The sequence below is a fragment of the Oncorhynchus mykiss genome, chromosome 2 (assembly GCF_057628025.1).
Source record: "Oncorhynchus mykiss isolate SJ-2025 chromosome 2, ASM5762802v1, whole genome shotgun sequence".
Taxonomy (NCBI): domain Eukaryota; kingdom Metazoa; phylum Chordata; class Actinopteri; order Salmoniformes; family Salmonidae; genus Oncorhynchus; species Oncorhynchus mykiss.
Window position 1 is genome coordinate 56,689,076 of NC_143023.1, and position 25,581 is coordinate 56,714,656.

A 25,581-nucleotide genomic window follows, 5' to 3' on the forward strand; every position below is an offset into this window, starting at 1 on the left:
TCTTTGCTTGACCAGACATTGACAGACAGATGGAAAGAAACTCTGAATGAGAATAAAATATGTTTCTGTGGATGATAACTTAAGGGTGGCAGGTAGCCTAACGGTTAGAGCGTTAACCGAAAAGTCTCTAGTTCGAATCTCCGAGCCGACAAGGTTCAAATCTGTTGATGTGCTCTTGAGCAAGTCACTTAACCCTAATTGTTCCAGGGTCGCGTTGATAATGGTAGACCCTGGCTGCAACAAACACATTTCCAAGTCACACATGCATATTAATACGCATGAATACACGCTTGTACATCTGGGAAATAGGACAAATATAAGCACCCGCCTAATTATAAATATTCTAACTAACGTGAGTCTTGGTCTGTGTGGGCCTCCTGTGTGTGCGTGTCTGCCTGCCTGCGTGCGTGTCTGCCTGCCTGTGTGCATGTCTGCCTGCCTGTGTGCGTGTCTGCCTGTGTGTGTGCGTGCCTGCCTGCGTGTCTGCCTTCCTGCCTGCGTGTGTGTACGTGTGTGTTAGGTGGGAGAGGACCTGCGGCAGGACATGCTGGCTCTGCAGATGATCCGGATTATGGACCGCATCTGGCTTCAGGAGGGACTGGACCTGCGCATAGTCAACTTCAAATGCATCTCCACTGGCAAAGACAAAGGCACTAATACACACTAGAATTCACAACACACACATCCGGTTTACTAATTGTAATGCAATGCGTACTAATGCCGTGTCTGTGTGTGTGTTGTGGTGCTGTGTGTGTTGCCAGGTATGGTGGAGCTGGTGCCGTCCTCAGACACCCTGAGGAAGATCCAGGCGGAGTATGGCGTGACAGGCTCCTTCAAGGACAAGCCCCTGGCAGAGTGGCTCCGCAAGTACAACCCTGCTGAGGATGAGTACGAGAAGGTAACTGTCTGACCCTTAAACTTGACCCTTTTAATCTTTGGACCCCAGACTCCGACAGAGGATGAGGTTGAGAAGATGAACAAGTGGCGATAATATGATCGGTTTATTTCTCGTCTGCGCATGTTACACACAGATTTCTCCTTTATCACTGCACTAATTGGCTGAAAAGTCCAGTATGCAGATCACTAGTGAGGATTCCGCCTATTAGAGGGAGAACCAGCTACTGTAGGACTTTTTACACTGTGCTGAATCGAGCCAAGTCAAACTGAGCTGTACTGAGATGGCCCGGTTACACATCCACCAGAGTTGCTGGAACGTTGCTGAAGAGGATAATGTTAAAAGGAAATATCCAAGCCAGCGCAGTCTGGTTTGGGTCGGCACGATAGTGTGAAAAATGGTATGTGTGTCTCACTCCTCCTCTCTGTCCCTCGAGGCGTCGGAGAACTTCATCTACTCGTGTGCGGGCTGCTGCGTGGCCACCTACGTGCTGGGTATCTGCGACCGCCACAACGACAACATCATGCTGCGCTCCACCGGTCACATGTTCCACATCGACTTCGGCAAGTTCCTGGGCCACGCCCAGATGTTCGGCAGCTTCAAAAGGTACGCGCTGTGGCCTGGGGTGGCCTAGCAGTCTAAACATCTGCCTCCAATGCTAGCTTGGGTTCAAATCTAGCGCACTCTCTCCCCTACCCTTTTAACTGTTTCTCGCTAACCTATTCCCTCCCTTTAGTAAAAGTCAAATGTTTCCTCAGTACTAAGAGTAAAGCCTTATTGACCTGTAACGACAAAAATGTAGAGATACCATTTGGGCTCTGTGCTTGCGTTTAAGACGGGGCCAGTGTTCTGATTCAGACCTGTGCCAGACAACGTGCCATGTAGCCTGGTTACGCTAGACCAAACGCTCCCTGTTTTAACCAGGCTACATGACATGTGCTTTGTTTTTGTTTTTAATTCTCCATCTCCCATGTTTTAGTAATCTTTTCTCTCTCTCTCTCTCTCGCCCCTTCTCCCAGGGACCGTGCTCCATTTGTGCTGACCTCTGACATGGCCTACGTGATCAACGGGGGGGAGAGGCCCACCAGTCGCTTCCAGCTGTTTGTGGACCTGTGCTCCCAGGCCTACAACCTAATCCGTAAACACTCAGGCCTCTTCCTCAACCTGCTCTCACTGGTAAGATAAGGCTCTGCAGTCAAGTCCTAGCCCTGGTTCCAGATCAGTTTGTGCTACCTCTATGATTGTTGTCATGGTAAACATTTTAACATGACCATAGGAGTGGGAAAGACAGCACAAACAGTTGACGTGGAACAACTACATTGGCCTTTTCTAGGAATTCACCTGGCATTTAAGCTTGGCATCACAAATAATTCACAAAAATGGTACACAGGACAACTGTCAGATAGATGGGGCACAAAGCGTGTTTCTAAATAGTTGTTTTCCCCCCCAAAAGTGTGACGTCAACTTGATGAGTTACTTTGGTGTTGCCTGGGTAATGCCCTTTGTTAGGCCTTGGTGATGGCCCTCTTCTTGGTCTAAGGAATTTCTTGAGTGTACCGTAGCGATTCAAATGCTCTATTCTAGCCTCATTAATCAAAGCTCCCTTGTTACAGTATGACCTTCCCTAAGTCATCGGTTTCTAATAGTCTTTTGTTAGTAAATCCTTTCGCTGTACATTAATGGATTGTAATTGTGTGTGTCTTTGTCTGTATGCGTGCGCGATTTAATAGATGACGTTGTCAGGCCTACCAGAGCTTACTGGAGCTCAGGACCTTAAGTATGTGTACGACGCGCTGCAGCCCCAGACCACCGACGCAGAGGCCACCATCTTCTTCACCAGGTACTGTCTGTAAAGTGGGCTGTTTTTCCACCAAGTGAATAGCTTTGAACATGGTGCACCGCTCCTCTCTGAGCCCCTGCCACAGTCGTGATTCAGCCTCCCAATGCAAAAGGCACAAGAAAACGTGCTTAAGCCTTACTATGTTTAGTAGCTTGAATGGCTTGCGCTTGAACGACCGATGTGAAAAGGCGACCAGGAGCCAGAAATGAAATGTAACTTTGATTTTATTATTGCGTTTCAGCAGTGACAATTAATGCAGCGCTATACTTGATTTGCAACCCCCGACTGCCCCACAATGCCCAGCTGGTGGCAGAACAATGTCGTCATGAACCGCCATAGAACTCCCAGTTGCAATCCTAAAACATTAATGTGCAATGCTACTATTTATCAATTTCTTCTTCCATTTACCTCCAGTCTCTTTTCAGTCATTTTCACAGAGGCAAAGCAGAAAACACAGCTAATAGTGTATCATAAAAAAGAAAATACTCCCTTTGTCTGAAGTTGAACCTCCTCTTCACTCTCCCACCCACCCTCCCTCCCTCCAGGTTGATTGAGACCAGCCTGGGCAGCGTGGCCACCAAGTTCAACTTCTTCATCCACAACCTGGCCCAGATGCGCTTCTCTGGCCTGCCGTCCAACGACGAGCCCATCCTCTCCTTCTCCCCCAAGACCTACACGCTGAAGCAGGAGGGACGCATCCGCGACGCCTCCATCTTCTCCTTCCAGAAGAGATACAACCCCGACAAGCACTACGTGAGTCTCCAACCATAGTGTTCATTGGTCTCACTGCTGCACTGACAGGGCCAAGCTGCCCTATAGGGATACCAGAAGAACACATATCTGGCATATCAAGAGTTTGAATAAATCTACATATCGAGAAGTCATAACATGAATGTAATTCTAAACAAGATAAGCTAAAATCCTAATTTTTTTTCTCCCTCCCCCTTGTCTTCCTCCTCCTGTAGACCTATGTGGTGAGACTCTTGCGAGAGGGGCAGAGCGAGGCCCAGTTTCTCTTACGCACCTTCGACGAGTTCCAGGAGCTCCACAACAAGCTGTGCATCCTCTTCCCTCTGTGGAAGCTGCCAGGGTACGCGCACCCGTGCACACACACATTTTTGGGAGAACCCACATTTTGTAGGTGTTGCTCATAGCACCTGAAGCTGTCTGGAAGTGGCATGGCAGCACCCTGTTCCGAAAAACACTTTGAAAGTCTGCCATATATATGACCTTAGAAAGCCAAAGGTAACCTCAGATTTTACAACGACAATAATAATATTGAGAATATTTGTTGTGCTTTAACTCGAAGAGCCTTACATTGTATGTGGGTAAAGCTTCCCTTCCACCCCCAAAAGTGTAGCCCCCACTTCTCCACAGATGCACGTCTTCTTGTTAGTGCACTAAACTTTCCCCGTCCCCTCCCTAGGTTCCCTAATAGGATGGTCTTGGGCCGTACACACATCAAGGATGTGGCGGCCAAGAGGAAGATTGAGCTCAACAGCTATGTCCACAACCTGTTGAGGAGCTCCACAGAGGTCACCCAGGTGATTGACTCACACACACACACACACACACACACACAGTTATAAAAGCCCAACACACTCTATTTTCACTCAATATTTTGGTCACATTTTAGGGTAGTCAGGATAGTCCATCTGTATGTGCTCTACAGATGGTCATACTATCCGTTGGATAACAAATTGCTTCCTACGATTTGGGTTAAGTTTAGTACATAGTTAGTTGCAAGGTTACCGATAGTCCATTTGTCAATGCTCTACGGAGTATCCAAATAAGGGGTTCTCAATATTTTCTCTCTTTCTCTATCAGTGTGATCTTATCTATACATTCTTCCATCCGATCGCGAGAGACGACAAGACGGAAGGATTCGAGGCGATGGCCAAAGCACCAGGTAAATCTGAGTCCTATGTGTATATGTCAAATCACATTTTATTGGTCAAATGCGCCGAGTACAAATTCTTCCTTACAAGCCCTTAACCGACAGTGCAGTTAAGAAAAATAAGAGTTAAGAAAAGATTGACTAAATAAACATGCGGGGTTACAGGTTAGTCAAAGTAATTGAGGTAATATGTACATGTAGGTAGAAGTAAAGTGACTACACATAGATAATAAACAAACAGCGTAAAAATAAGAAGGGGGGGGGGGGGGGGTCAATACAAAAATAGTCCGGGGAGCCATTTGATTTGATATGTATAGCCATTGTCGCAGCTACAGTTTTGAAAGAGTTATTTCTCCTGCAGAGGCGCCACCATTGAGTCCAACCTCAGGCAGAGTGGAGGGGGAGGTGAAGCTGTCTGTTTCCTACAGGAACAGCACACTCTTCATCATGGTCATGCACATCCGAGACCTGGTGAGTAGGGTGGCTCACAGGGCCCAATCCTAACTAGCGCACCACTCAAACTTTTGGCAGTATAATTAATTGATACCTTTATCCTTACATATCCCCACATATCTCAATATCCATTTATTTACCCCTGATAGGATAAATAAAATGGTATGGAATTGAATTACATACATGAATCCTCAGTTTGGCCTTAGTTAATGCTCACTAAGCATGTCCATGTCCGTCTGCCTGCTTATAGGTATCTGAGGAGGAGACAGACCCTAACCCTTATGTGAAAACCTACCTGCTCCCAGACCCCCACAAAACCTCCAAGTGCAAAACAAAGATATCCAGAAAGACCAGGAACCCCACTTTCAACGAAATGGTGAGTGAAATCAGTGTGGCACATTTTCATTAGGCCACCTAGCAAATTGTCATAGCTAACGGCTTTGTGTCCTGACCGACTCACTTTGGAACTGGTCTCCTCATCTGCCTTTGTGACGAATGCGAACTAATACAAATTGCTGCCAACTCGTGTTAACTGCTTTGACTACCTCCTCCTTAGCTGGTGTACAGTGGCTACAGCAAGGAGACCCTTGGTCTGCGGGAGCTGCAACTGAGCGTGCTTAGTGCCGAGTCGCTGAGAGAGAACTGCTACCTGGGCGGCGTCACGCTCAAACTCAAGGACTTCGACCTCAGCAAGGAGACGGTCAATTGGTACAAGCTGACCGCCGTGCCCTACTTCTAGACAACTCCACCTGGGAACAACTCCACTTCTCACCTCTTCAAAAACTCCAGAGATACACCCATATAAGGGCAGCGGAACTGGCCACTCCCCAAGGGGGGTGCTTCTAAACTCCACCCCCTTCCTCCTCAAGCTCACCTCATTCCCAACCTCTCTTTGACCCTGTCCAGAAACCCCTCCTACCCCTGAAGGCCGTTCATGTAGATCCTAAAGAATTATAAGCAATATGGTTGTAGCACCGACCTTTCAGATCTACACAAGTGCCTAAGGGATAGGGGCTAGGCTAGGGGTTGTTTCTGGGTGTGGGGCCTTTCTCTCACTAATCATGGTTGTTTCCTCATCGTAGCAAACAATCTCCACTTATTTTGTTTGTTCCTAAACTATAACACGAGAGCTGTAATGTTTTGTACATTTTGACATTAGAGGACCAAAATGGCTTACTTTCAGAAGAGTATATATAGATTGACACATTTATTTTTTAAAAAGGGGCTCATTTTTACATGTAACTTTTTTCTACATAGACAAATAGGAAGCGTCTGGTTTCCTGCTAAGCTAGCTGAGAATGTCTGGGGATGTGTCCGTCTCAAACCAGACTCCAGGAAAGAGAGTGATCTTGTGTTTCCCAATCACGTGCCAAAAGAACTGATGATGATGGCAAACCACTCTTCCAAAGGGGAACCGAACAGGGTGCCGTGTTTGTGTTCACAATCTCTACTACGCTCCACTTTAACCTTATCACAGTATATTTGATAGAAATTGTGATACCCCAATTGAAAAAGAAATCTATTCTGTCAAATAATGTCAACAGTTCTTCCACTGTGAGCGTGGTACAGTACTAGCATCAGAAGGTGTTGGAATGATCAGCTCCAACTTGTCTACACACCACCATGTCTTTTTAATGGTAATTACTTGACTCCTTTTCGGGATTTGTATCACGAACACACTCTTGTTGTGCATTTGATGATGTAGGATAAGGTTGCCTCTAAACACTGATCTAAGGTCAGATGTTATATCGCCACCTATTGGTTTAAGGGTAGAATTTGGGGTGGGGTAAGCTGATCCTAGATCTGTGCTGTAGGGGTAATGTGACCTGGAGCCATATGGACAAAAAAAGGGAAAGACATCCAGGGCAAGAGATACGCTGCTTCCTCTGAGCCGACTACAAAACTAAAGATGAAATAATGAATAATGAATTTATCCTGGAGGGGTTTTAAAGAGAATATCAACAAAGACAAATAGTGACGATCCACTATTTTAATGACTGTAAAAAATAAAAAATAAACATGCTGAGTTTGTATTATTAACATGGCCAGTTATTTATTCGTAATTGGTTATCTTAACCAGAATGAATCGGTGTGTACTGTAATCCCTTCTTTCCTAAAGCGAATTAAATGTTTTTTGAACAAAGACTGAAGTTCATTGTGTTTTTTATTTATGTTGGCAAAGGGCCAATCGAATCAGTGATATTGACTGTCATTGATAATTGTACGTCTTATGTTGTATTTCTATGCACCTGATGGTCTCTTATCCAAATCAAATGTCATTTGTCACAAGCGCTGACTGGCAATGCAGTTAAAAAAATACGTGTTAAAGTATTTACTAAAATAATCTTTAGTAAAAAATAAAGAGGAAAAAAAACTAATAATTAAGGAGCAACAATAAAATAACAATAGCGAGGCTATATACAGGGGGTACCGGTACAGAGTCAATGTGCAGGGGTACGGGTTAGTCGAGGTAAAGTGACTATTCATGGCAAGTAAACAGCGTAAAAATGGGGGGGGGGGGGGGGGGGGAAACAATGCAAATAGTCCGGGTAGCCATTTGATTAGATGTTCAGGAGTCTTATTTAGATGGAAAAGTCAGTGAAAAGCATTCTTATGATGACATAGTCCCCAAAAAAAACAGTACCACACATTTGACCAAAAATATAAGGTTGTTTGAGAATGGTTGTGTTTCTCCAGCGCCAGCCCTCACCTTTACAGCCAATCTAGTGGCGGGGCTGCAGTTCAGTTGTCTGAAAACAGTGCGGGATTGTGGCTTTCTTCTACTCAAGCGTATTTGACGTAATTTCCCACGCAGGCGCAAAATTGTTATTTCAATCGCTTGGAGGCATTCATGTTCATTTCGAATATTTTCAAAGAACCGGATTATTTTGCTCTGTTCACCTAAGAGTCGTTAATTTGGTTCACAAACGGCTCTTCGTTCACTAATGCTTAGAAATTGCCCTAAAACCATGAACACATTCTAAATCTGTAATTTAAAGCCTAAAACGTTGCTTACCGTTATATAAGATCGTGAAACGTGATATAAAATAAGTGTTTACCTGATCAAATTATTAGATTGCCTGTAAAAAAAGAGAAACCACCTTCACCATTTTGTTGCTGCACTGAGGAATTACCATCTTCAGACAATGTTTTTATCATTTATATCCAGATAATAGATGTCTGGAGCTCAAAAAACAATATTAACAGCACAGATTGAACAATGAGGTTTGGTTATACAAATCTTTGATTAACAGTATGCAAATCAGTGAGCCAAATGAACAACTCCCTTGGTTCCCAACGTTCACCAAAAGAGCTGTTCGTTCACGAACGACCGGCCATCCAAGGCTCTCTCTTTCTCTACTGCTATTATGGGTCGCATGCACGCTCCCGGGTAAGCTTTATTTTCACCGTACAAAACAGATTTTTAAACATCAGTTATTAAATATATTTACCATTTATGCAATGAGAATATATTGTCTACACATGACATCCACATTGAACCGTCTAAATCGCCCCAGTCCCAATAATTTAAGAGTTTAAACATTGCCCCATTTAGCAAGCTAACTTAGCCAGCTACAAGCTAGTTACAGCCAGTCGTATAACTGGTTACTGCTAGCCAACACACTTCCGTGCGAGACGATGTGAAGTCAGCAAGCTAAAGTATCCACCACACAAACACTTTATCACTAGCTTATAACGTTATGAACTAACGGTAACTCCCTGTTTTCTTTTCAATTTAGTATTGTCTCAATGGGGTCATTTTAGCTAACGTTATGGTGTTATAGTGGTAAAATAAACATTGTTTTAGGGCCTAACGGAGCATACCAAATGACACAACAGACTCTCAGAAGCACAGTGTGGTCAGGTTTGTTTAATTTCACTTTTATTTTTATTAGATTTTTTTAATTTAATCAGGTAGGCCAGTTGAAAACAAGTTATAATTTAAAACTGCGACCCGGCCCCAGATAAAGCAAAGCATTGCGACAAAAACTACAGTGGGATAGACAAAACGTACAGTCAATAACACAATAGAAAAATCTAAATACAGTGTGTGTGTGTAACAGTATAACTTTAGACTGTCCCCTCGCCCATCAAGGTCGCAGAGCAAGTGACGTCACCGATCGAAACGCTATTTAGCGCGCACCACCGCTAACTAGCTAGCAGTTTCCCATCCGTTACGTGTGCAAAAGTAAGATTAGGGAGGTAAGGCAATAATTTATAGGCCATAGTGGCGAAGTAATAACAATTTAGCATTTAACACTGACTGGAGTGATAGATGTGCAGATGATGATGTGCAAGCAGAGATACTGTGTTGCAAAAGAGCAAACAAGAAATATATGGGGATGGGGTAGTTGGGTGGACTATTTACAGACGCGCTGTGTATAGGTGCAGTGATCGGTAAGCTGCTCTGACAGCTGATGCTTATAGTTAGTGAGGGAGATATAAGTATCCAGCTTCAGTGACTTTTGCAGTTCGTTCCAGTCGTTGGCAGCAGAGAACTGTAAGGAAAGGCGGCCAAAGGAGGAGTTTGCTTTGGGGATGGCCAGTGAAATATACCTGCTGGAGCGTGTGCTACGGGTGGGAGTTGCTATGGGGACCAGTAAACTGCAAAGGCGGGCTTTACCAAGCAAAGACTTCTAGATGACCTGGATCCAGTGGGTTTGGCGATGGATATGTCGCGAGGGCCAGCCAACGAGAGCATACAGGTCGCAGTGGTGGGTAGTATATAGAGCTTTAGAGTGACAAAACGGATGGCACTGTGATAGACTACGTCCAATTTGCTGAGTAGAGTGTTGGAGACACAGGTCAATGGCAAAGCCTTTTCCAAAAATAGCACCAAAATGACAGACTGGACTCTGACTAACAAACATAAACTGGGTGTTTCGAGCCCTAGCTGAATGCTGATTGGGTGAAAGAACAGACTTTAGCCGTGGTATATTGGCCATAAACCACACCTCCTTTGGCCTTACAGCTTAATTATATAACTGGTGGGTCTAATCCTGAATGCTGATAGGTTAAAAGTGCATTTCAGACGGTGTCTTTTCCACACGTTAACACCGGCTAAATCTATGACGTTAAAATTCCTATTTACTCTGTTCCATCTGACTGCGCAATCCACTGTCTCATCAGCTCAGGCAGGGAAGTTTATAAAGTTGATCTCCACTATTATAAAAACCATGTAGACATTCTCACATTAATTTTGGAGTAATATTTAGTTTTCAACAGCGGAAATTTGTATAAACTGTCTCCAACATTGTTTCCATATTCAAATTCGTTCTCCAACCATAGTAATGAACGCGTAGGGGTCGGGGCGAGAGAAAGAATGCAAGCGGCGTTTCTGAGCCAGTTGAAATCATTAATCAGTTTTATGTGCAAAGAAAAGTAAATTAAAAAAAGGTCAAACGTAACGCAGCTAGTTTGCCGTTTTCCAGCGTCAGTTTGAAGTGATTGTGTTACTGTAGCTGTGTTGTTGGCTAGCTCCTCTGAACAACATTGTCCTGACAAGTGAGCATATTTTCTATGCTAGGCGAAATCGTGCCTCATTAGCATTGTTATGGATGTATCCAAATACATGTCACTAGAAAACAGCTTAAACAAATGCAGCTACTGTTGTTATTCTGTCTGCACGGTTTGACGTGACTGTAAGTTAGCCATAGTTGGCTAGCTAGCAAGCAAGGGATAATAGCGTTGCCAGCCAGTATGGCAATGGAACATTTAGAACCAACAACTGGGTCGCGTCCATAGATACAGAACAAAAAGACTGAACGACTGGCTCTGGCAAGCGTTCCAATAGAACGACTGACCAGCCGGCTTGGGTAGCAACCCTAGATTTGTTTCAGGACTATATCTTGTGGAAGGATGAAATAGTATGAACAATTCATATATATATATATATATATATATATATATATATATATATATATATATATATATATATATATATATATATATATTTTTTTTTTTAATGAAAAGATGTCAATCGTTATTTTAATATGTTGGTAACCCCTTGTATAAAAGTAAAAATGCCCTCCAAGCCGGTGTTTGGAGGATATATTGGCACTGCTTGCCGGCCCTCCACGAACAACACCTGTTTTTTTTCAAAACACCGGCTTCTCGGACATTGTCACTTAATTATACCATGGAGTTGTTAGCCAATGCTCTCTGATTGGCTTTAAGAGCGTTCTGAAGCGTGCATTATTTCCATATAACGCTTTGTATATTTGCTCGGTAGAATTCAGTGGCTAAAGTAAAAAAATAAATAAAGACAATTCGATATTCACAAGCTAGGACTGATGGTTTGGTTAGCTAAACTAGCACGTTTGTTTGTTTTGGTTACCATGGCAACTACTATAGCTATCTGAACTTGCTAGCTACTTCAGTGGATGTTGAACCTATTTCTTCCAGCAAGTGAGTAAATTTCTAGTGGCAAATGTGTTAAATTATAACCATGGTATGAAAGGGATAATCAACTCGGGGCTCTATGCGTTTTCTGGTTAATAATACAACTCCCCTGGGTGGAAGGTCAGTTCCACTCCGCTAGCTTCCACGTCGTTCAGTATTTTCCATGGAACGCATCCCTTATGAAACTCATATCTCAAGAAAGGAATGTCCTATCAACATGACAGTTTCAGGGGTTATACAATATAATGAGCATGTTAAAATGGAATATAATGAAATAAACGTATGCAAATTGGCTGTTAATTTATGCACATATTGTAAGTATGCAATAAAATCATTGACAATTGCTAGGTTTCCATCTAATTGGTGACAGATTTTCATACGAATATTGTAAAACCTGCATAATGAAAATATATGCATTTCCCCACCTGTGTTTCCACCAAATGGACTGGATTATAGTGAATTTTTGTTTCACCAAATCGAGCGAGAGAGGGAGTCTTGAGAACACGGTGAGAGGAGAAAACGGCCCACTCTATCCCTCAGCTAATGTTAGCTAGCTAGCTAAACGGCTTGTTAGCCACCTACTCGCGGTAAACCTATGATCGCTTCAACAATTCAGCATGAAATCTTTATAGCAGCATATTAAAATGCTACCAAGAACCTGAGCTTTGTAGTGATATACGTTTTTGTATATGGTCACAGTGTAGATGAATGCTTGTTTGTTGCTTTCATTCTCACTCAGCCGATTTTTGCGCTTGCTCCATAAAACTCCTTCCAGATGTCAGTCAACTTGTCTTCTTCGAGTTGATACTCTAATAGTTTGATTGAACAATATGACACCTACAGAAATGGACGAATGTGAAAACAGTATTTTCAGGAGAGCCCGAAAAGTGGTTGTCAGAAGCGTCAAACCGCTCTGACCCCTCTGATTGAGCTTGCTCCCCTGAATCAGAGATGCTCACAAATGGTTTATCAGACAACACTGACATTTACAATATTTTGTTATTCACAACATATTAAGGAAGATTTTTGTGAAAAAATATTTACATTTAATTCAGTTAATAAAATGGTATTGTCTGAAGAGATAGAGAAGATGCATACGGTGTATAATTCAAGGCTATCTTAGTTTGTGCAGGTGACTGACCACCTCCTCAGTCAGACCAATTGGCAGAACTGCTAGAATATGTTCTGGAAGTTAACTTCTTGATGCACCCATCCCATTAGCGGGATCATTTTCCTCAACCACCGCAGAATTGCAGAGCGCCAAATTCAAATTAAATCACTAAAAATATTTAGTTTTCATGAAATCACAAGTGCAATATAGCAAAACACAGCTTAGCTTGTTGTTAATCCACCTGGTGTGTCAGATTTCAATAAAGCTTTTCGGCGAAAGAATACCAAGCGTTTATGTAAGCACATCTCTCAGTAGGAAAAATATTACAAACAGATAGCAGCCAAGTAAATTGGTCACGAAAGTCAGAAAAGCAATAAATTAAATCGCTTACCTTTGATGATCTTCGGATGTTTGCACTCACGAGAGGTTGGCGCGTTATGTTCAGAAATCAACAGGCTCGAGCGGTCACGACATCGCAGACTAAAATTCCAAATAGTATCCGTAATGTTCGTAGAAACATGTCAACAGTTTTTTATAATCAAACCTCAATAATATATCAACCGGGAATGTAGCTTCTTCAGAGAGAGAGAGAAAAAATGAATGCTCCAAGCTGTTGCGCATACAAAACGCTGCTGGCACCCAGCCATACAATGATGGGATGTGATCTTTCTCGCTCATTTTTTCCAAATAAAAGCTTGAAACTATGTCTAAAGACTGTTCACACCATGGGAAGCCATAGGAAAAGGAATCTGGTTGATATCCCTTTAAATGGAGCGAAGGCAGGCTATGGAACATGTAGCTCAAAATAGAAGCCACTTCCTGTTTTGATTTTCCTCAGGTTTTCGCCTGCAATATCAGTTCTGTTATACTCACAGACAATATTTTGACAGCTTTGGAAACTTTAGAGTGTTTTCTATCCTAATCTGACAATTATATGCATATTCTAGATTCTGGGCCTGAGAAATATGCAGTTTAATATGGGTACGTTTTTCATCCAAACATCAAAATACTGCCCCCTACACTCAAGAGGTTTTAAGAAGGGAGACATTGGTCAGTTTCTTGGTTAAGAACCAGGAACCAACCCTATGAACAATGCTTATGTAGCTTTTTTATATAGCAGTATATAAGAGGACTGAAGGGACCGCCCTGGCGGAGCTTGTGACAGACTTGTACATGTGTTGTAACCTCTACAATTAACTGATTATAAATAGTGATTAGTCATTGAAGATAAATAGTAATTGAATATTGGCTTCAGGTGTCTCTGGTGTTGAATTTCCACCACAATATCATGATTAATAAAGTGAGCACCAGAATCAAACCGTATTCCCGGTCAGCGTTCAGATTTTGTCAAGTGAACTAACACCCTACAAACGTTAGTATTTGACGGACTCAGTCTTGTCACCATCTCGGAATTTGTAGCCAACAATGAATTGCACCGCACACAAACATTTTTCAACCTGTTTACTGCCAGTTTAGCTACTTATAAATTGCCCAACTAATGTGAATGCCATGTCTGTTGCAGAAAGGGTTTGTCCCAGTCGGCGCTGCCTTACAGGCGAAGTGTCCCCACTGTAAGTACAACGGTTCATCAGTATTGTTGGGTCAATATTGGTCTGCTGTATACTATACGAGTGGATGTAGGCAGCTAGTGTCTACATAAGACTGGTAAGTAAAGCCTTCGGTAAGAAGGTGAGTGGACACCTACCTGATGGTAGGGAAGTCAAATGAATGGGCTGCTGTAGATATGGGAGTTATTTCTAGAGCACCCGGTTAAATTGTGAATAAGAGCATTTTTGTAATCTCAAAATGGTTCCACTAGTGAGAAACGTGTGATTATTGAAAAAACCTTGCTTCATTTAATATCAACCTAAATTAAGATATTTAATTATTACGCTAGTTTCCAGCATGTGGACAGTATTTTGACCACATTGAATTAGGGAGAATTGCACATCCTTTTTACCTCAGATTGGTCATGTTTGTAAAAGGTTGTAGTCAACACGATGACACAAGATCAATTGCATAATCCATATCTTTGGTTTTGTACTGTTAATTTTGTCATATGTGGTGGAGGTAGCAGGTCTTAGAACGCAGCTATCCTTTGTGTCTCAAATGGCAAAGAGAATTCTGGGTGGTCTCTATAAAAGTCGCTGACCGCACACCAATACACAAACTATCACTCAAACAGCCAACCCTTTTTATTGTAAATAAGAATATAATTTTTTTAAACACTTCTACGTTCATGTGGATGCCACCATGATTATGGATAATCCTGAATGACTCGTGAATAATGAGTGAGAAAGTTAGACTCACAAATATCATACCCCCCCAAAAACAATAACCTCCCTTGTTATTGTATTGGTGAGATGTTAGTCTTGGGAGTTGTGATATTTGTGCGTCTAACTTTTTACAGAAATGTTTAGAAACATATTATATGTTATTATATTATTGTGATAGTTTGTGTATTGGTGTGCAGTCAGCAACTTTTATAGAGAGACCGCCCAGATAATATTAACATTTTTGGTGACTTCAGTATTCGCTTGGAAGAGTCCACAAACCCACTCCAAAAGGCTTTTGGAGCCATCATCGACTCAGTGGGTTTTGTCCAACATGTCTCCGGGCCTACGCATTGCCACAGTCAATCCCTGGATTTAGTTTTGTCCTGTGGAATAAATATTGGGAATCTAAATGTTTTTGCAATCGCAACAAATAATCTACTCAGACCCCAACCAAGGATTATCAAAAGACACTATATAAATTCTCGGACAACCCAAAGATTCCTGGATTCCCTTCCAGACTCCCTCCACCTACCCAAGGACGTTGGAGTAAAAAAAAATCAGTTAACCACCGAACCGAGGATCTAAATGTAACCTTCCTAATACAATGGGTGGGTCTAATCCTTAATGCTGATTGGTTAAAACCGCATTCCACAAGTTAGCTCCGGCTAAATATCTGACATTAAAATGCCTATTTACTCTGTTCCATCTGACTGCGCACAGAGTAAATCGCGCCTCATTAGCTCGTTGTTATGGATGTATCCAAATAAATGTCATTAGAGAACAGCGTAAACAAATGCAAATGCAGCTACTTTGCTGTTATTCTGGCTGCAGAACGTGACTATGTTAGCCATAGCTGGCTAGCTAGCAAGCAAGGGATAAGAATGTTGCCAGCCAGTATGGCAATGGAACATTTAGAACAAAACAACTGGGTTGCGTCCATAGATACAGAACAAAATGACTGAACCGATAGAACGAACGAAGCCGGTGTTAGGAGGATACATTGGCACGGTTTGCCAGCCCTCGACTAACAACACCTGTGCCAATATATCCTCCAAACACTGGCTTCACGGGCATTATCACTTAAGAAATACCCTAGATGCAGTCGCACCTCTAAAAACAAAAATCATTTGTCACAAGAAATGAGCTCCTTGCTATACAGAAAATACCTGAGCCCTGAAGCAAGCTTCCAGAAAATTGCAATGGAAGAGGCACTCCACCAAACTGGAAGTGTTCTGACTACCTTGGAAAGATAGTACCATGCAATATCAAAGGGCCCTCACTGCTGCTCAATCAGCCTACTTTTCCAACCTAATTGAGTAGAATAAAAACAATCAAATGTATTTTTGATATGATCACAAAGCTAACTAAAAAGCAGTATTCCCCAAGAGAGGATGGCCTTCAGCAGTGTTGAATTCATGAAATTCTTAGACGAAAAGATAATTAGAAAGCAAATTATGGACTCCTCTTTGAATCTGCGTATTTCTCCAAAACTCAGTTGCCCGAGTCTGCCAAGAACTGCCAGGACCTAAGATCAATCGAGACAATCAAGTTTTTAAATCACGTATCTCTCGATACATTCACAAACATAGTCATGGCCTCTAAACCTTCCAGCTGCCTACTGGACTCTATTTCAAATAAACTACTGAAAGAGCTACTTCCTGTGCTTGGCCCTCCTATGTTGAAGATAACAAACAGCTCCCTTTCCTCAGGATGTATACCAAACTCACAAAAAGTGGCAGTAATAAAGCCTCTCCTCAAAATGCCAAACCTTGACATGGATTTTTTTTTAAGTATCAGCCTATATGGAATCTCCAATTCCTCTCAAAAAAAAAAGCTGTTGCGCAGTCCTTCCTGAAGACAAATAATGTATACGAATGGTTGCTGGTTCAAATCCCAGAGGAGGCAAGGTGGAAAAATCTGCCATTCTGCCCTTGAGCAAGGCAGTTAACCCCCAACTGTTCCCCAGGCAGAATGACACCCACCTGTCTTGATCAATGAGATTATTTTGGAAAAAATTATGATAGCATGTATATTATTTAATTTGTGCATATTGGAAAAAATAAATTCAACAACTCACCATTTTCTAATTGCCTGGTTTCATGGGCAACTAGCCACAGGAGTTTATAAGCCAACGGAGCCTTCTGAAATTATTAAGAAAGTACTGCTAAATTTAGTTTGGTGGACATTCTTCTGTAATTGGTGAGTATGGAGCCAATAATTAACTCCGTACGGGAGCTTCACACACCTGGTTACAGAATGTGGCTAGGTGTTACACTGGTTGGAGCTTAGATTGCTCATTTCCTGGTCTGCTCGCTGAACCCAGACTCCAAGTAAATATGAAAAGGTTTGTCAATCCAGGCATGGATGATGTCAGTGTACTCCTTATAATCGGGAGTAGCTATCCTTCCAAGCCTGGAAGCCTGGATTAAGGAACATTTTCATATCCGTTTTCAGTCTGGGTGAGGTCATCATCGGATGAAAAGTCAGCCCTCCTCATGTTCCGGCCTTCAATGGCATAACACTCTTATGGTGTTCTCTTCCAGTGGCTGAAGCTGACATCTGATGATGTCAAGGAACAGATCTTCAAGCTGGCCAAGAAGGGATTGACCCCATCTCAGATTGGTAAGTGCAACAATAGCAAATACCAGCTGACGGTCCATGAATGAGAGAGCTTTATCTATTCATTGTTGTTGAAATGTCATCTTTGGGTGAGTTCTGAATAAAGCTGGATTTAGGCTAACAGGGGTGCCTGTCTGTTTCCTCATGGGCAAACTGCTTTGGTGTCATGCCAAACAGAAAGGTGTCCAACCATGATTACGGTCATTTCTCTTGACTGTCCAGTTGACTCTGTCCCTTCCTTCCTCCCCTTCTCTGTCCAGGTGTCATTCTGAGGGACTCCCACGGTGTGGCCCAGGTGCGGTTTGTCACCGGCAACAAGATTCTGAGGATCCTCAAGACCAAGGGCCTGGCCCCAGATCTTCCCGAGGACCTGTACCACCTCATCAAGAAGGCTGTGGCTGTCAGGAAGCATCTGGAGAGGAACAGAAAGGTGAGCAGGCTCACATAACATAGGCTATGATGGGACACTTTGAAAATACATCCTTCCTTGAGGTAGGCCAATGATTGATCTAATATGGCTTGATGGGTGAAATCTAGTTGTAACATTTCAGGCAGGGAGGAAGATATTTTCATAAGCCGTATTTTATTCAGAACGCTGTCCCTTTAAGCGAGCTAGCAACCTTTCGGTTACTTGCCCAACGCTCTAACCACTAGGCTACCTGCCGCCCGTCCAAGATAATCCATCCACCTGACAGGTGTGGCATATCAAGAAGCTGATTAAACAGCATGAACATTACACAGGTGCACCGTGTGCTGGGGACAATAAAAGGATAGTCTAAAATGTTCAGTTTGTCACACAACACAATGCCACAGATGTCTCAAGTTTTGAGGGACTATGCAATTGGTATGCTAACTGCAGGAATGTCCATCAGTGCTGTTGCCGGAAAATTGAATGTTTAATTCACTACCATAAGCCTCGTCCAACCTCGTTTTAGAGAATTTGGCAGTACAACCTACCTGCCTCACAATCACAGACCACCTGTATCGTGTGGGCGAGCGGTTTGCTGATGTCAACGTTGTGAGCAGAGTGCCCCATGGTGGCGATGGGATTATGGTATGGGCATAAACTACGGACAACGGTCAAAATTGCATTTTATTGATGGTAATTTGAATAAACAGATACCGTGACGAGATCCTGGGGCCCATTGTTGTGCTATTCATCCGCCACCATCACCTTATGTTTCAGCATGATAATGCACGGCCCCATGTTGCAAGTCTCTGTTCCCAGTTCCAGGAAGCTGAAAATGCCGCAGTTCTTCCATGGTCTACATACTCACAAGACATGTCACCCACTGAGCATGTTTAGGATGCTCTGGATCAACGTGTATGACAGCGTGTTCCAGTTCCCACCAATATCCAAGAACTTGGCACAGACATTGAAGAGGAGTGGGACAACATTCCACAGGCCACAATCAACAGCCCGATCAACTCTATGCAAAGGAAATGAGTCGCGCTGCATGAGGCAAATGGTGGTCACACCAGATACTGACTGGTTTTCTGATCCACGCTCCTAGCTTTTTTAAGGTATCTGTGACCAGCAGATGCATATCTGTATTCCCAGTCATGTGAAATTAATAGATTAGGGACTAATGAATTCATTTTAATTGACTGATTTCCTCATATGAATTGTAACTCAATAAAATCATTGAAATTGTTGCATGTTGCGTTATATATTTTTGTTCAGTATATTTACATCTGATGGCCGAAGTGACCCCCATCGCACAATCGTCAAAAGTAGGCCGACCGATGTAAACACGTTTTTGTCTCTCACAAGATGTGTTAAATTTTGAGCCATATCAGGGACAGCACTCTCCTGTCTGGGTCTGGTGTTTTTGTACTGCATGTGGGGATGAGTCATGTGTGCACTCTTTAAGAATAGCTTGTTAAACTACTTTGTTTCTAGAGATGCTAATGTCTGTACCCCTGTTTTTTTGCAGGACAAAGATGCCAAGTTCCGCCTGATTCTCACCGAGAGCAGGATCCACAGACTGGCCCGTTACTACAAGACCAAGAGAGTACTTGCTCCCAACTGGAAGTAGTATGTACCAGTAAACACAATTACTGCTCTTTTGTATGGCAAACATAGTCTGTCATACTTAATTAAGCTCAAATTGCTTCATAACATGTCCATTATATTACTGTACCAGACCTCTGTCTATGCCATTTAATTTGGTCGCTATGACTCCTGCACAATTCTATGTCCTACTCTTTGTCCTGTAAGAGCTGAGATATTTCTGTTGTGCCAGAGGAATGCTGGAGGTCAATTATCAGAGTGGCTGCACTGCCAACTCTGCCAGTCCCCTTCATATAGCACTGTATTATACACTATAACCATGGTTTATTTCCGGGTTGTCTGATCTTGGGTCAAATATAACTAATTAGAATGTGAGTCATTATTTAAAAAAATATTTAAAAAATTGAAGTGGAGTGCCCTGATTTGTGTTGTAAATTGAAACGCAAAGCAGTTCTTTGTATTCTCTTCATGCTTGGTTAGGTGGTTCACTTTTGGTTTGTGAGAGTATTATTGCGTTTTCCTGTCTCTAATAATTCCCTTTATGTTTCTTCTCCAGCGAGTCCTCGACAGCTTCTGCTTTGGTGGCATAATCATCATCACGTTTTGGATAAATAAATAATTGGGATTCAAATATTTATTTGTCTTGTGTTTATTTAATGAGGACATTTTTGAGAATAATTTGTACATGTCTTTATGAAGCCGTCTCAATGAATTACATGGCGGCATAATATGGATATGTAGTGGGAGTTTCTATTTGTGTTATTGTGTTGTCATACGTTTATTTTAGACTGAACTACAGCGGCAGCCAAGGGGAATTTACTGGAACTTTCCATGCACTTTCCATGCGTCACTGAAACACGTGAGTGGCGGTAGAGTTTACAATGAGGAGGAGGCACTTGGGTGTGACTGACGCTTACCTTGTCCAATCACAGCATGATACGACGACGCGAACTTGTTTATTTAAGGACAGTGTCGTCGCAATCGTTCGACATTCACTCTACTACAACATCACAACTGAAAATATGCCTGCACGACTACTCAACGTTTGAGATATTTTACATTCGTAGAAAGTAATACTTCAGGGGAAAATGAAGTATTGTCTTACGGTACGACAACTGACAAGGGAGAGTAATCTAGTTGTTTTCGACGAGCGATATCAGAATACGTGAGGATAATTGTTCGAATTATAGACATGGCTCGAGTTAAAATGGCATCAAGTGGCATCAATTCTTCTGCGATAAGTTCTAATCGAACTGCGATGGAGAGGTTTGGCGACCGTGGTATGGCACTCCTACCGTGGATCATGCATATACTGACCGTACTGTGGGAACAACTACGGCCGTTGGTCCATGTCATTCACTACAGTTTCTTGTCAGGTACAGTAATGTTCATTTCTATTTCTGTGTTGTATCTGTCGAACTGCTTTGCTTTATCTTGGCCAGGTCGCAGTTGCAAATAAGAACTTGTTCTCTACGAGCCTACCTGGTTAAATAAAGGTGAAATAAAAACAATGGATGCAGAAACCTCACTACTTTTAAATGTGGCCCTGGTCGCACGGAGTGTAACTTGTTTTGACCTGGTACCGTAAAACAGGCGACAGTAACAATATAACAAGTTAATTAATGTTCTTATTTGATAAAACATTTGGGGGGGAGAATGGGTTGGTAGGCTCGTTATTGTCCAAATAACAATACCGGACATAGAACCATGTCTATTTGGTATGACATGTCAACAATTTGTATATTGTTTAATACATACAGTCTGTGTTAATCAGGCAAAAAGAGGGACGTTTTGGCAAACTATAGGTAGCCTAACCTCTATTGTTTTTTTTTTTTACAGTTTTCCATATGTTCAGGTTTGAAGTTCACCTAAGAATCAACTCTGTCTCCGGAAATTCCCACACAGGGGCCTTTCTGTCCAGTCTACAGGCTGAGGCGATGTGCTGCAGATTGGTGGACGACTTTGTGTCCCATGCCAGGATGGATAGTGATTATGGACTTTATCTTGGACACCACCCCAGCTGGAAACTGGGCTTTCCAAGTGACTGTAACCTGTTAGTGAGCAGCGCTGACCGTAGCTCCAGCTTGGATGAAATGTCTCGCAACAACAAGGAGAAAGTGTTTGACTTTAAAACCAAACATGACACCGCCGAAGATGATCTGAGTGTTTACTGGGGTAAAGAGGATGACCGAAACATGGGAGCATTTGACAGTGAGGACAGTAAAGCACTTTGCGAGTCCCTGGCCATCTCCAGCGACCCTTACAACCCCTTCTCTTTCCCCTCTTGCAATTCAAGCTGCTCCAATATGGAGGAAACAATAAATGAAGATCAAATTGGCGGCGGCGGCCTCGACTGTAACTTGTCCAGCCGGCCGGGTGAAGAACTCCAAGAGGGCCTCGGTGGCTTGACCATCTGGACCAGTCGTTCAGATAGCGAAAGCAGCTGGGGGAGTTCTGATGATTCGTGCGCAGACCTGGACGAAGAGGAGAGCGACAGACTCTGGGCGCTCTTCACCAGCCCCGTCGACCCATACAATCCCCTGTGTTTCACAGCATCTGTAGCCAGCTCAGTCCCTCACACAGACAAAACACTTACACACTCCCAGGAGGCTGAAAGGGCCTCAGTCCTGACCTCATGTTCTTCTGACACCGTTGACAGCGAGACCCCTGGCCCTTCCTCCTCTGAGGATGACACAGAGGAGCAGCTATGGAAGTCCCGCTCCCAAAATAAAGACCCTTACCACCCTCTGAACTTCTGTGCCTGCCTCCAGAGCTCCCCTACAACCACAGAACCACCTGCCTTCAGCACTGGAGACCCACTCACCCCACAGACCTGTCCCACACAGACACCACCCAGCCAGGGTAAGCAGAGGGGCGTTGTGGCCAAAAGCCTCCAAACAACCAGGCACACAAAGCCTTGTCTACCCAAGAGACCGCTAAAGCAGCATTGCCACCCAGCTACTACACTAGTGCCCTGGAAGAGACCTGAAGCTAAAGTAACAGGAGGACAAGGACAACCTCAGGAGAAGTTCAACCACCCTCTTAAAAAGGTTATTAGCTTTCCCTGTTCTACATCCCTGTCTATAGTTGTAGTAGTTTTACTGCCTTAAAAATGATATGCCCATCACATCGCCCATATAAACATTAGCAACCAAACATGATGTACTATTAATAGCTCAAGTTTACATATTGGCTAAACATAATACTTGAATATTAGGAACTGAATATTAGTAAGGGGGAAACACTTTTATTTACTCAGAAATACAAAACAAATATATAAGAAAGGTAATGGGCGATTCCACACAAGCGCAAATATTTTTTCGTATTCCAGATTGTTTTGGCAATTTTCAAACTTATTTGGGCAGAAAGGATGTTTGATATGCTTTTTCCATTTGTATCACAAACCGTTTGAGAGAATTGTGAGTGGCCATTTTAGGCCCTTTTTAGACTTATACATGCCTCCTTTGAGACCCGTGAACCGACAACATCTTGGTGTCATTTATACTCCTTAAAGTGAGCTCTCAAACATGGATTATGTCTAGATTCTGAAAGAAGAAAAAAAACACTAATTTATTCAACATTTAAATATGAATATCTCAAAGCTACACTTTTTTGATTTAGTTAACTTTTGACATTGTTTAGAACAATATTCTCTTTAAACATGTCACATTTCCAGAGTGGGCTCTCTGGTACTTCTTAACGATATAATCCATTTTATTCATAGAAAGTGAAGTTATAGGTCATTAACCAGTCACAGCCCTCCTTTAGGATTGCGAATTCAGCAAATCACCAGCAGATGGAGTTCCATTTGAATCCATTTACCTGTCACTGTTTGTTGGTGATGCTCATAAAATGTATCTTAACTTCAGCATTAGCAGAGAGCCCCTTCTGGAAATTCGATGTACTTCTAGAGTATATTGTTCCAAACAATGTTTTAAGATGAACAAAAAGGGGTAGTTTTGAGATTAATATTTTTAATGTTGAATAAATGTCAACCATTGTATTTCAGAATCCAGACATACTCCATATTTTAGAGAACACTATAAGGAGTGTAATGCCACCACAATGTCTGTATTATGTACAGATTGTTTGGGATACAAATGTAAAAAAACATGTTAAACAGCCTTCCTCTCAATGGAGTTTCCATGTGAAAATTGCCCGAACAACCTTGAGTTACCGAAAATATATTTCCTGCTTCCGCTAGTGTGGAATCTCCCCCAATGTAAATTGTAGTATAGTTGATGGTTAGGTCATTCAATGACTCATCTGCCTCGTACACAGCGTAGGCTTACTTGTGTGCTTACCCAAGCCCTTGTTTATTGTTGCTTAGCAACATAGGTTGTAATGACTAAACCTGTCATATGATAGGAGAGTCATGAGTCAACGGATAGTAATGTTGTGTGACTGTCTCCCAACATTGCAGTCAAATGCTCTCATCTGACGTGTGTACCTGTTTGTGTATTTTAGGTGCGGTTCTCACCACTTGTCCAGGTCCATGTGATGCATACTTGGCCCTTTGCCCGGCAGATGTCTCGCAAAGGACCCTGGGAGGAACTAGCCCGCGATAGAGACCGGTTCCGAAAGAGGATCCAGGAAACCGAGCAGGCCATTGGCTACTGCTTCAGTCAATCACACAGAGACACGATTCGGGCAAATTTGCTAAGCACTTCAACATCAGCCATGCCCCTGGTCCATGAGCTCTGAACATACATGTTTTACCATACCTTCCTAATGAGAACTTTTGATTGGTTGCAATGCAACATATGGTTTTAGGTCAATTATAATGTAAAGATGGTGGTTTTAGGCCAAAAGGATTTGGCATCAAATTCTACCTCAACACTGTTGCACTGATTTTTATATTGGATATAGTTTATTATTCAACATTAATGTATGTAATGTTCTTTTGTATGCCTTACAATGTAATTTATTAATGCCCTATGGAGCTTGTTTAAAGTGTTTCAATTGTACCAGTTTGAAATGTTCATCTTAATCCAGATAAGTGGTGTATTTAGAACTAAAATAATTAACAGATGGTATTTGTGATCATACTACAGTTAATAAACAACCTGTTTGACACCATAACTATAATGGTCTAATTCGTCTTTGGATAAGGAAAACCCATAACTAAATGTCTACTTTTTAAATTGAAATAACTTGAATCAGAATGAAACTTCAGTTGGTGTGATTATTTTAGTGGGAGGTATACTTTGACCCTCCTGTGTGAGGTCAACCAAACCTATATCTTTGTCACCATAGCTACACAGAAGTCAGTGTAAACTTGAATGCATAATGTGTCACGTCTATTGTTACTGCCTTTTGTGGGCACAGCTGTTCCATGTAAAGGCAAAAGGCTTTCTGTCTCAGATTGTAGTGACATGCCTACAAAGCAGGGAGGGTGTGGTCACCTGGGGAGTGTTCAGTGGAGTGAAAGTTCACAACGCTGCAGATAAATGTAATGTATAGAGCTGACATGAGTCAATTAATCTCCACAATACCAGGCTTGTCAGTATTTTCTGTATAATCTTGTAGAAAAGTCCCTTCATTCACTTCAATATTCACCTATTCTCCACATCATAAATCTAGTTGCCTACCTATTTTCACACTATGTCCCTTAGGCTGTGTTTACACAGGCAGTCCAATTCTGATCTTTTTTCTACTAATTGGTCATTTGACAAATCCCAGATATTTTCACATCAGACCAATTGCTCGTGGAACATCTCATTCTAAAATCATGGGCATTCATTTGGAGTTGGTCCCCCCTTTGCTGCTATAACAGCCTCCACTCATCTGGGATGGCTTTCCACCTGATGTTGGAACTTTGCTGTGGGGACTTGCTTCTATTCAGCCACAAGAGCATTAGTGAAGTTGGGCACTGATGTTGGGCGATTAGGCCTGGCTCGCAGTCGGCGTTCCAATTCCTCCCAAAAGTGTGCGATGGGGCTGAGGTTAAGGCTTTGTGCAGACCAGTCAAGTTCTTACAAACTGTCGTGGAAATTGCAAGATTATTGTATTATAATAGTTGTTTTATTCGACAGAATAGAGTATTCTGTTAACTATTGTGTGTGTGTGTTTTA

General features: G+C 42.4%; 3 protein-coding genes and 1 non-coding gene across 5 annotated transcripts in view; all 4 read left to right on the plus strand.

Annotated features, from left to right (window-relative positions):
* LOC110492171 (phosphatidylinositol-4-phosphate 3-kinase, catalytic subunit type 2 alpha) overlaps positions 1–7,228 on the plus strand; it is a 51,659-nt gene extending 44,431 nt beyond the window's left edge. The window contains exons 22-33 of the mRNA XM_021566244.3: positions 521–650; positions 762–898; positions 1,332–1,501; positions 1,915–2,071; positions 2,626–2,735; positions 3,281–3,488; positions 3,701–3,825; positions 4,162–4,279; positions 4,563–4,644; positions 4,994–5,103; positions 5,336–5,461; positions 5,642–7,228. Of these exons, the coding sequence (XP_021421919.2) occupies positions 521–650; positions 762–898; positions 1,332–1,501; positions 1,915–2,071; positions 2,626–2,735; positions 3,281–3,488; positions 3,701–3,825; positions 4,162–4,279; positions 4,563–4,644; positions 4,994–5,103; positions 5,336–5,461; positions 5,642–5,824 (1,656 nt within the window). The 3' untranslated portion in view covers positions 5,825–7,228. The remainder of the gene's footprint in view (positions 1–520; positions 651–761; positions 899–1,331; positions 1,502–1,914; positions 2,072–2,625; positions 2,736–3,280; positions 3,489–3,700; positions 3,826–4,161; positions 4,280–4,562; positions 4,645–4,993; positions 5,104–5,335; positions 5,462–5,641) is intronic.
* Positions 7,229–7,898: 670 nt separating this feature from the next.
* Positions 7,899–20,140, plus strand: LOC110492185 (small ribosomal subunit protein uS15). The gene is made up of 6 exons (XM_021566280.3): positions 7,899–8,476; positions 14,121–14,169; positions 17,418–17,496; positions 17,754–17,923; positions 19,431–19,531; positions 20,064–20,140. The coding sequence occupies exons 1-6, from the start codon at positions 8,454–8,456 to the stop codon at positions 20,095–20,097; spliced, it is 456 nt and encodes a 151-aa protein (XP_021421955.2). The 5' UTR covers positions 7,899–8,453; the 3' UTR covers positions 20,098–20,140.
* LOC118944174 (small nucleolar RNA SNORA19) lies at positions 19,679–19,806 on the plus strand. Its single transcript, XR_005039485.1, has one exon. It is a non-coding gene; the product is annotated as a small nucleolar RNA SNORA19 (small nucleolar RNA).
* A 228-nt stretch (positions 20,141–20,368) lies between the features above and the next one.
* LOC110492175 (uncharacterized) lies at positions 20,369–24,589 on the plus strand. Of its 2 annotated transcripts, none has more exons than XM_021566259.3 (3): positions 20,369–20,883; positions 21,347–22,557; positions 23,975–24,589. In XM_021566259.3, exons 1-3 carry the CDS (start codon positions 20,700–20,702, stop codon positions 24,209–24,211), a joined length of 1,632 nt encoding a protein of 543 aa, XP_021421934.2. In that variant the 5' UTR covers positions 20,369–20,699; the 3' UTR covers positions 24,212–24,589. The 2 variants fall into 2 exon arrangements, with proteins under 2 accessions (XP_021421934.2, XP_021421943.2); XM_021566268.3 differs by having other exon boundaries at positions 20,379–20,883; positions 21,413–22,557.
* The last annotated feature ends 992 nt before the right edge of the window (positions 24,590–25,581 follow it).

What these genes read in the sequence shown, in the direction of transcription:
- LOC110492185 (XM_021566280.3), top strand. Translation starts at nt 8,454, where the DNA reads ATGGGTCGCATGCACGCTCCCGG. An exon ending in ATTGACCCCATCTCAGATTG is followed by an intron (nt 17,497 to 17,753) that starts GTAAGTGCAACA and finishes TTCTCTGTCCAG; the next exon opens with GTGTCATTCTGAGGGACTCC. An exon ending in ATCTGGAGAGGAACAGAAAG is followed by an intron (nt 17,924 to 19,430) that starts GTGAGCAGGCTC and finishes GTTTTTTTGCAG; the next exon opens with GACAAAGATGCCAAGTTCCG.
- LOC110492175 (XM_021566259.3), top strand. Translation starts at nt 20,700, where the DNA reads ATGGCTCGAGTTAAAATGGCATCAAGTGGCATCAATTCTTCTGCGATA. An exon ending in TCACTACAGTTTCTTGTCAG is followed by an intron (nt 20,884 to 21,346) that starts GTACAGTAATGT and finishes TTTTTTTTACAG; the next exon opens with TTTTCCATATGTTCAGGTTT. An exon ending in TCAACCACCCTCTTAAAAAG is followed by an intron (nt 22,558 to 23,974) that starts GTTATTAGCTTT and finishes TGTGTATTTTAG; the next exon opens with GTGCGGTTCTCACCACTTGT.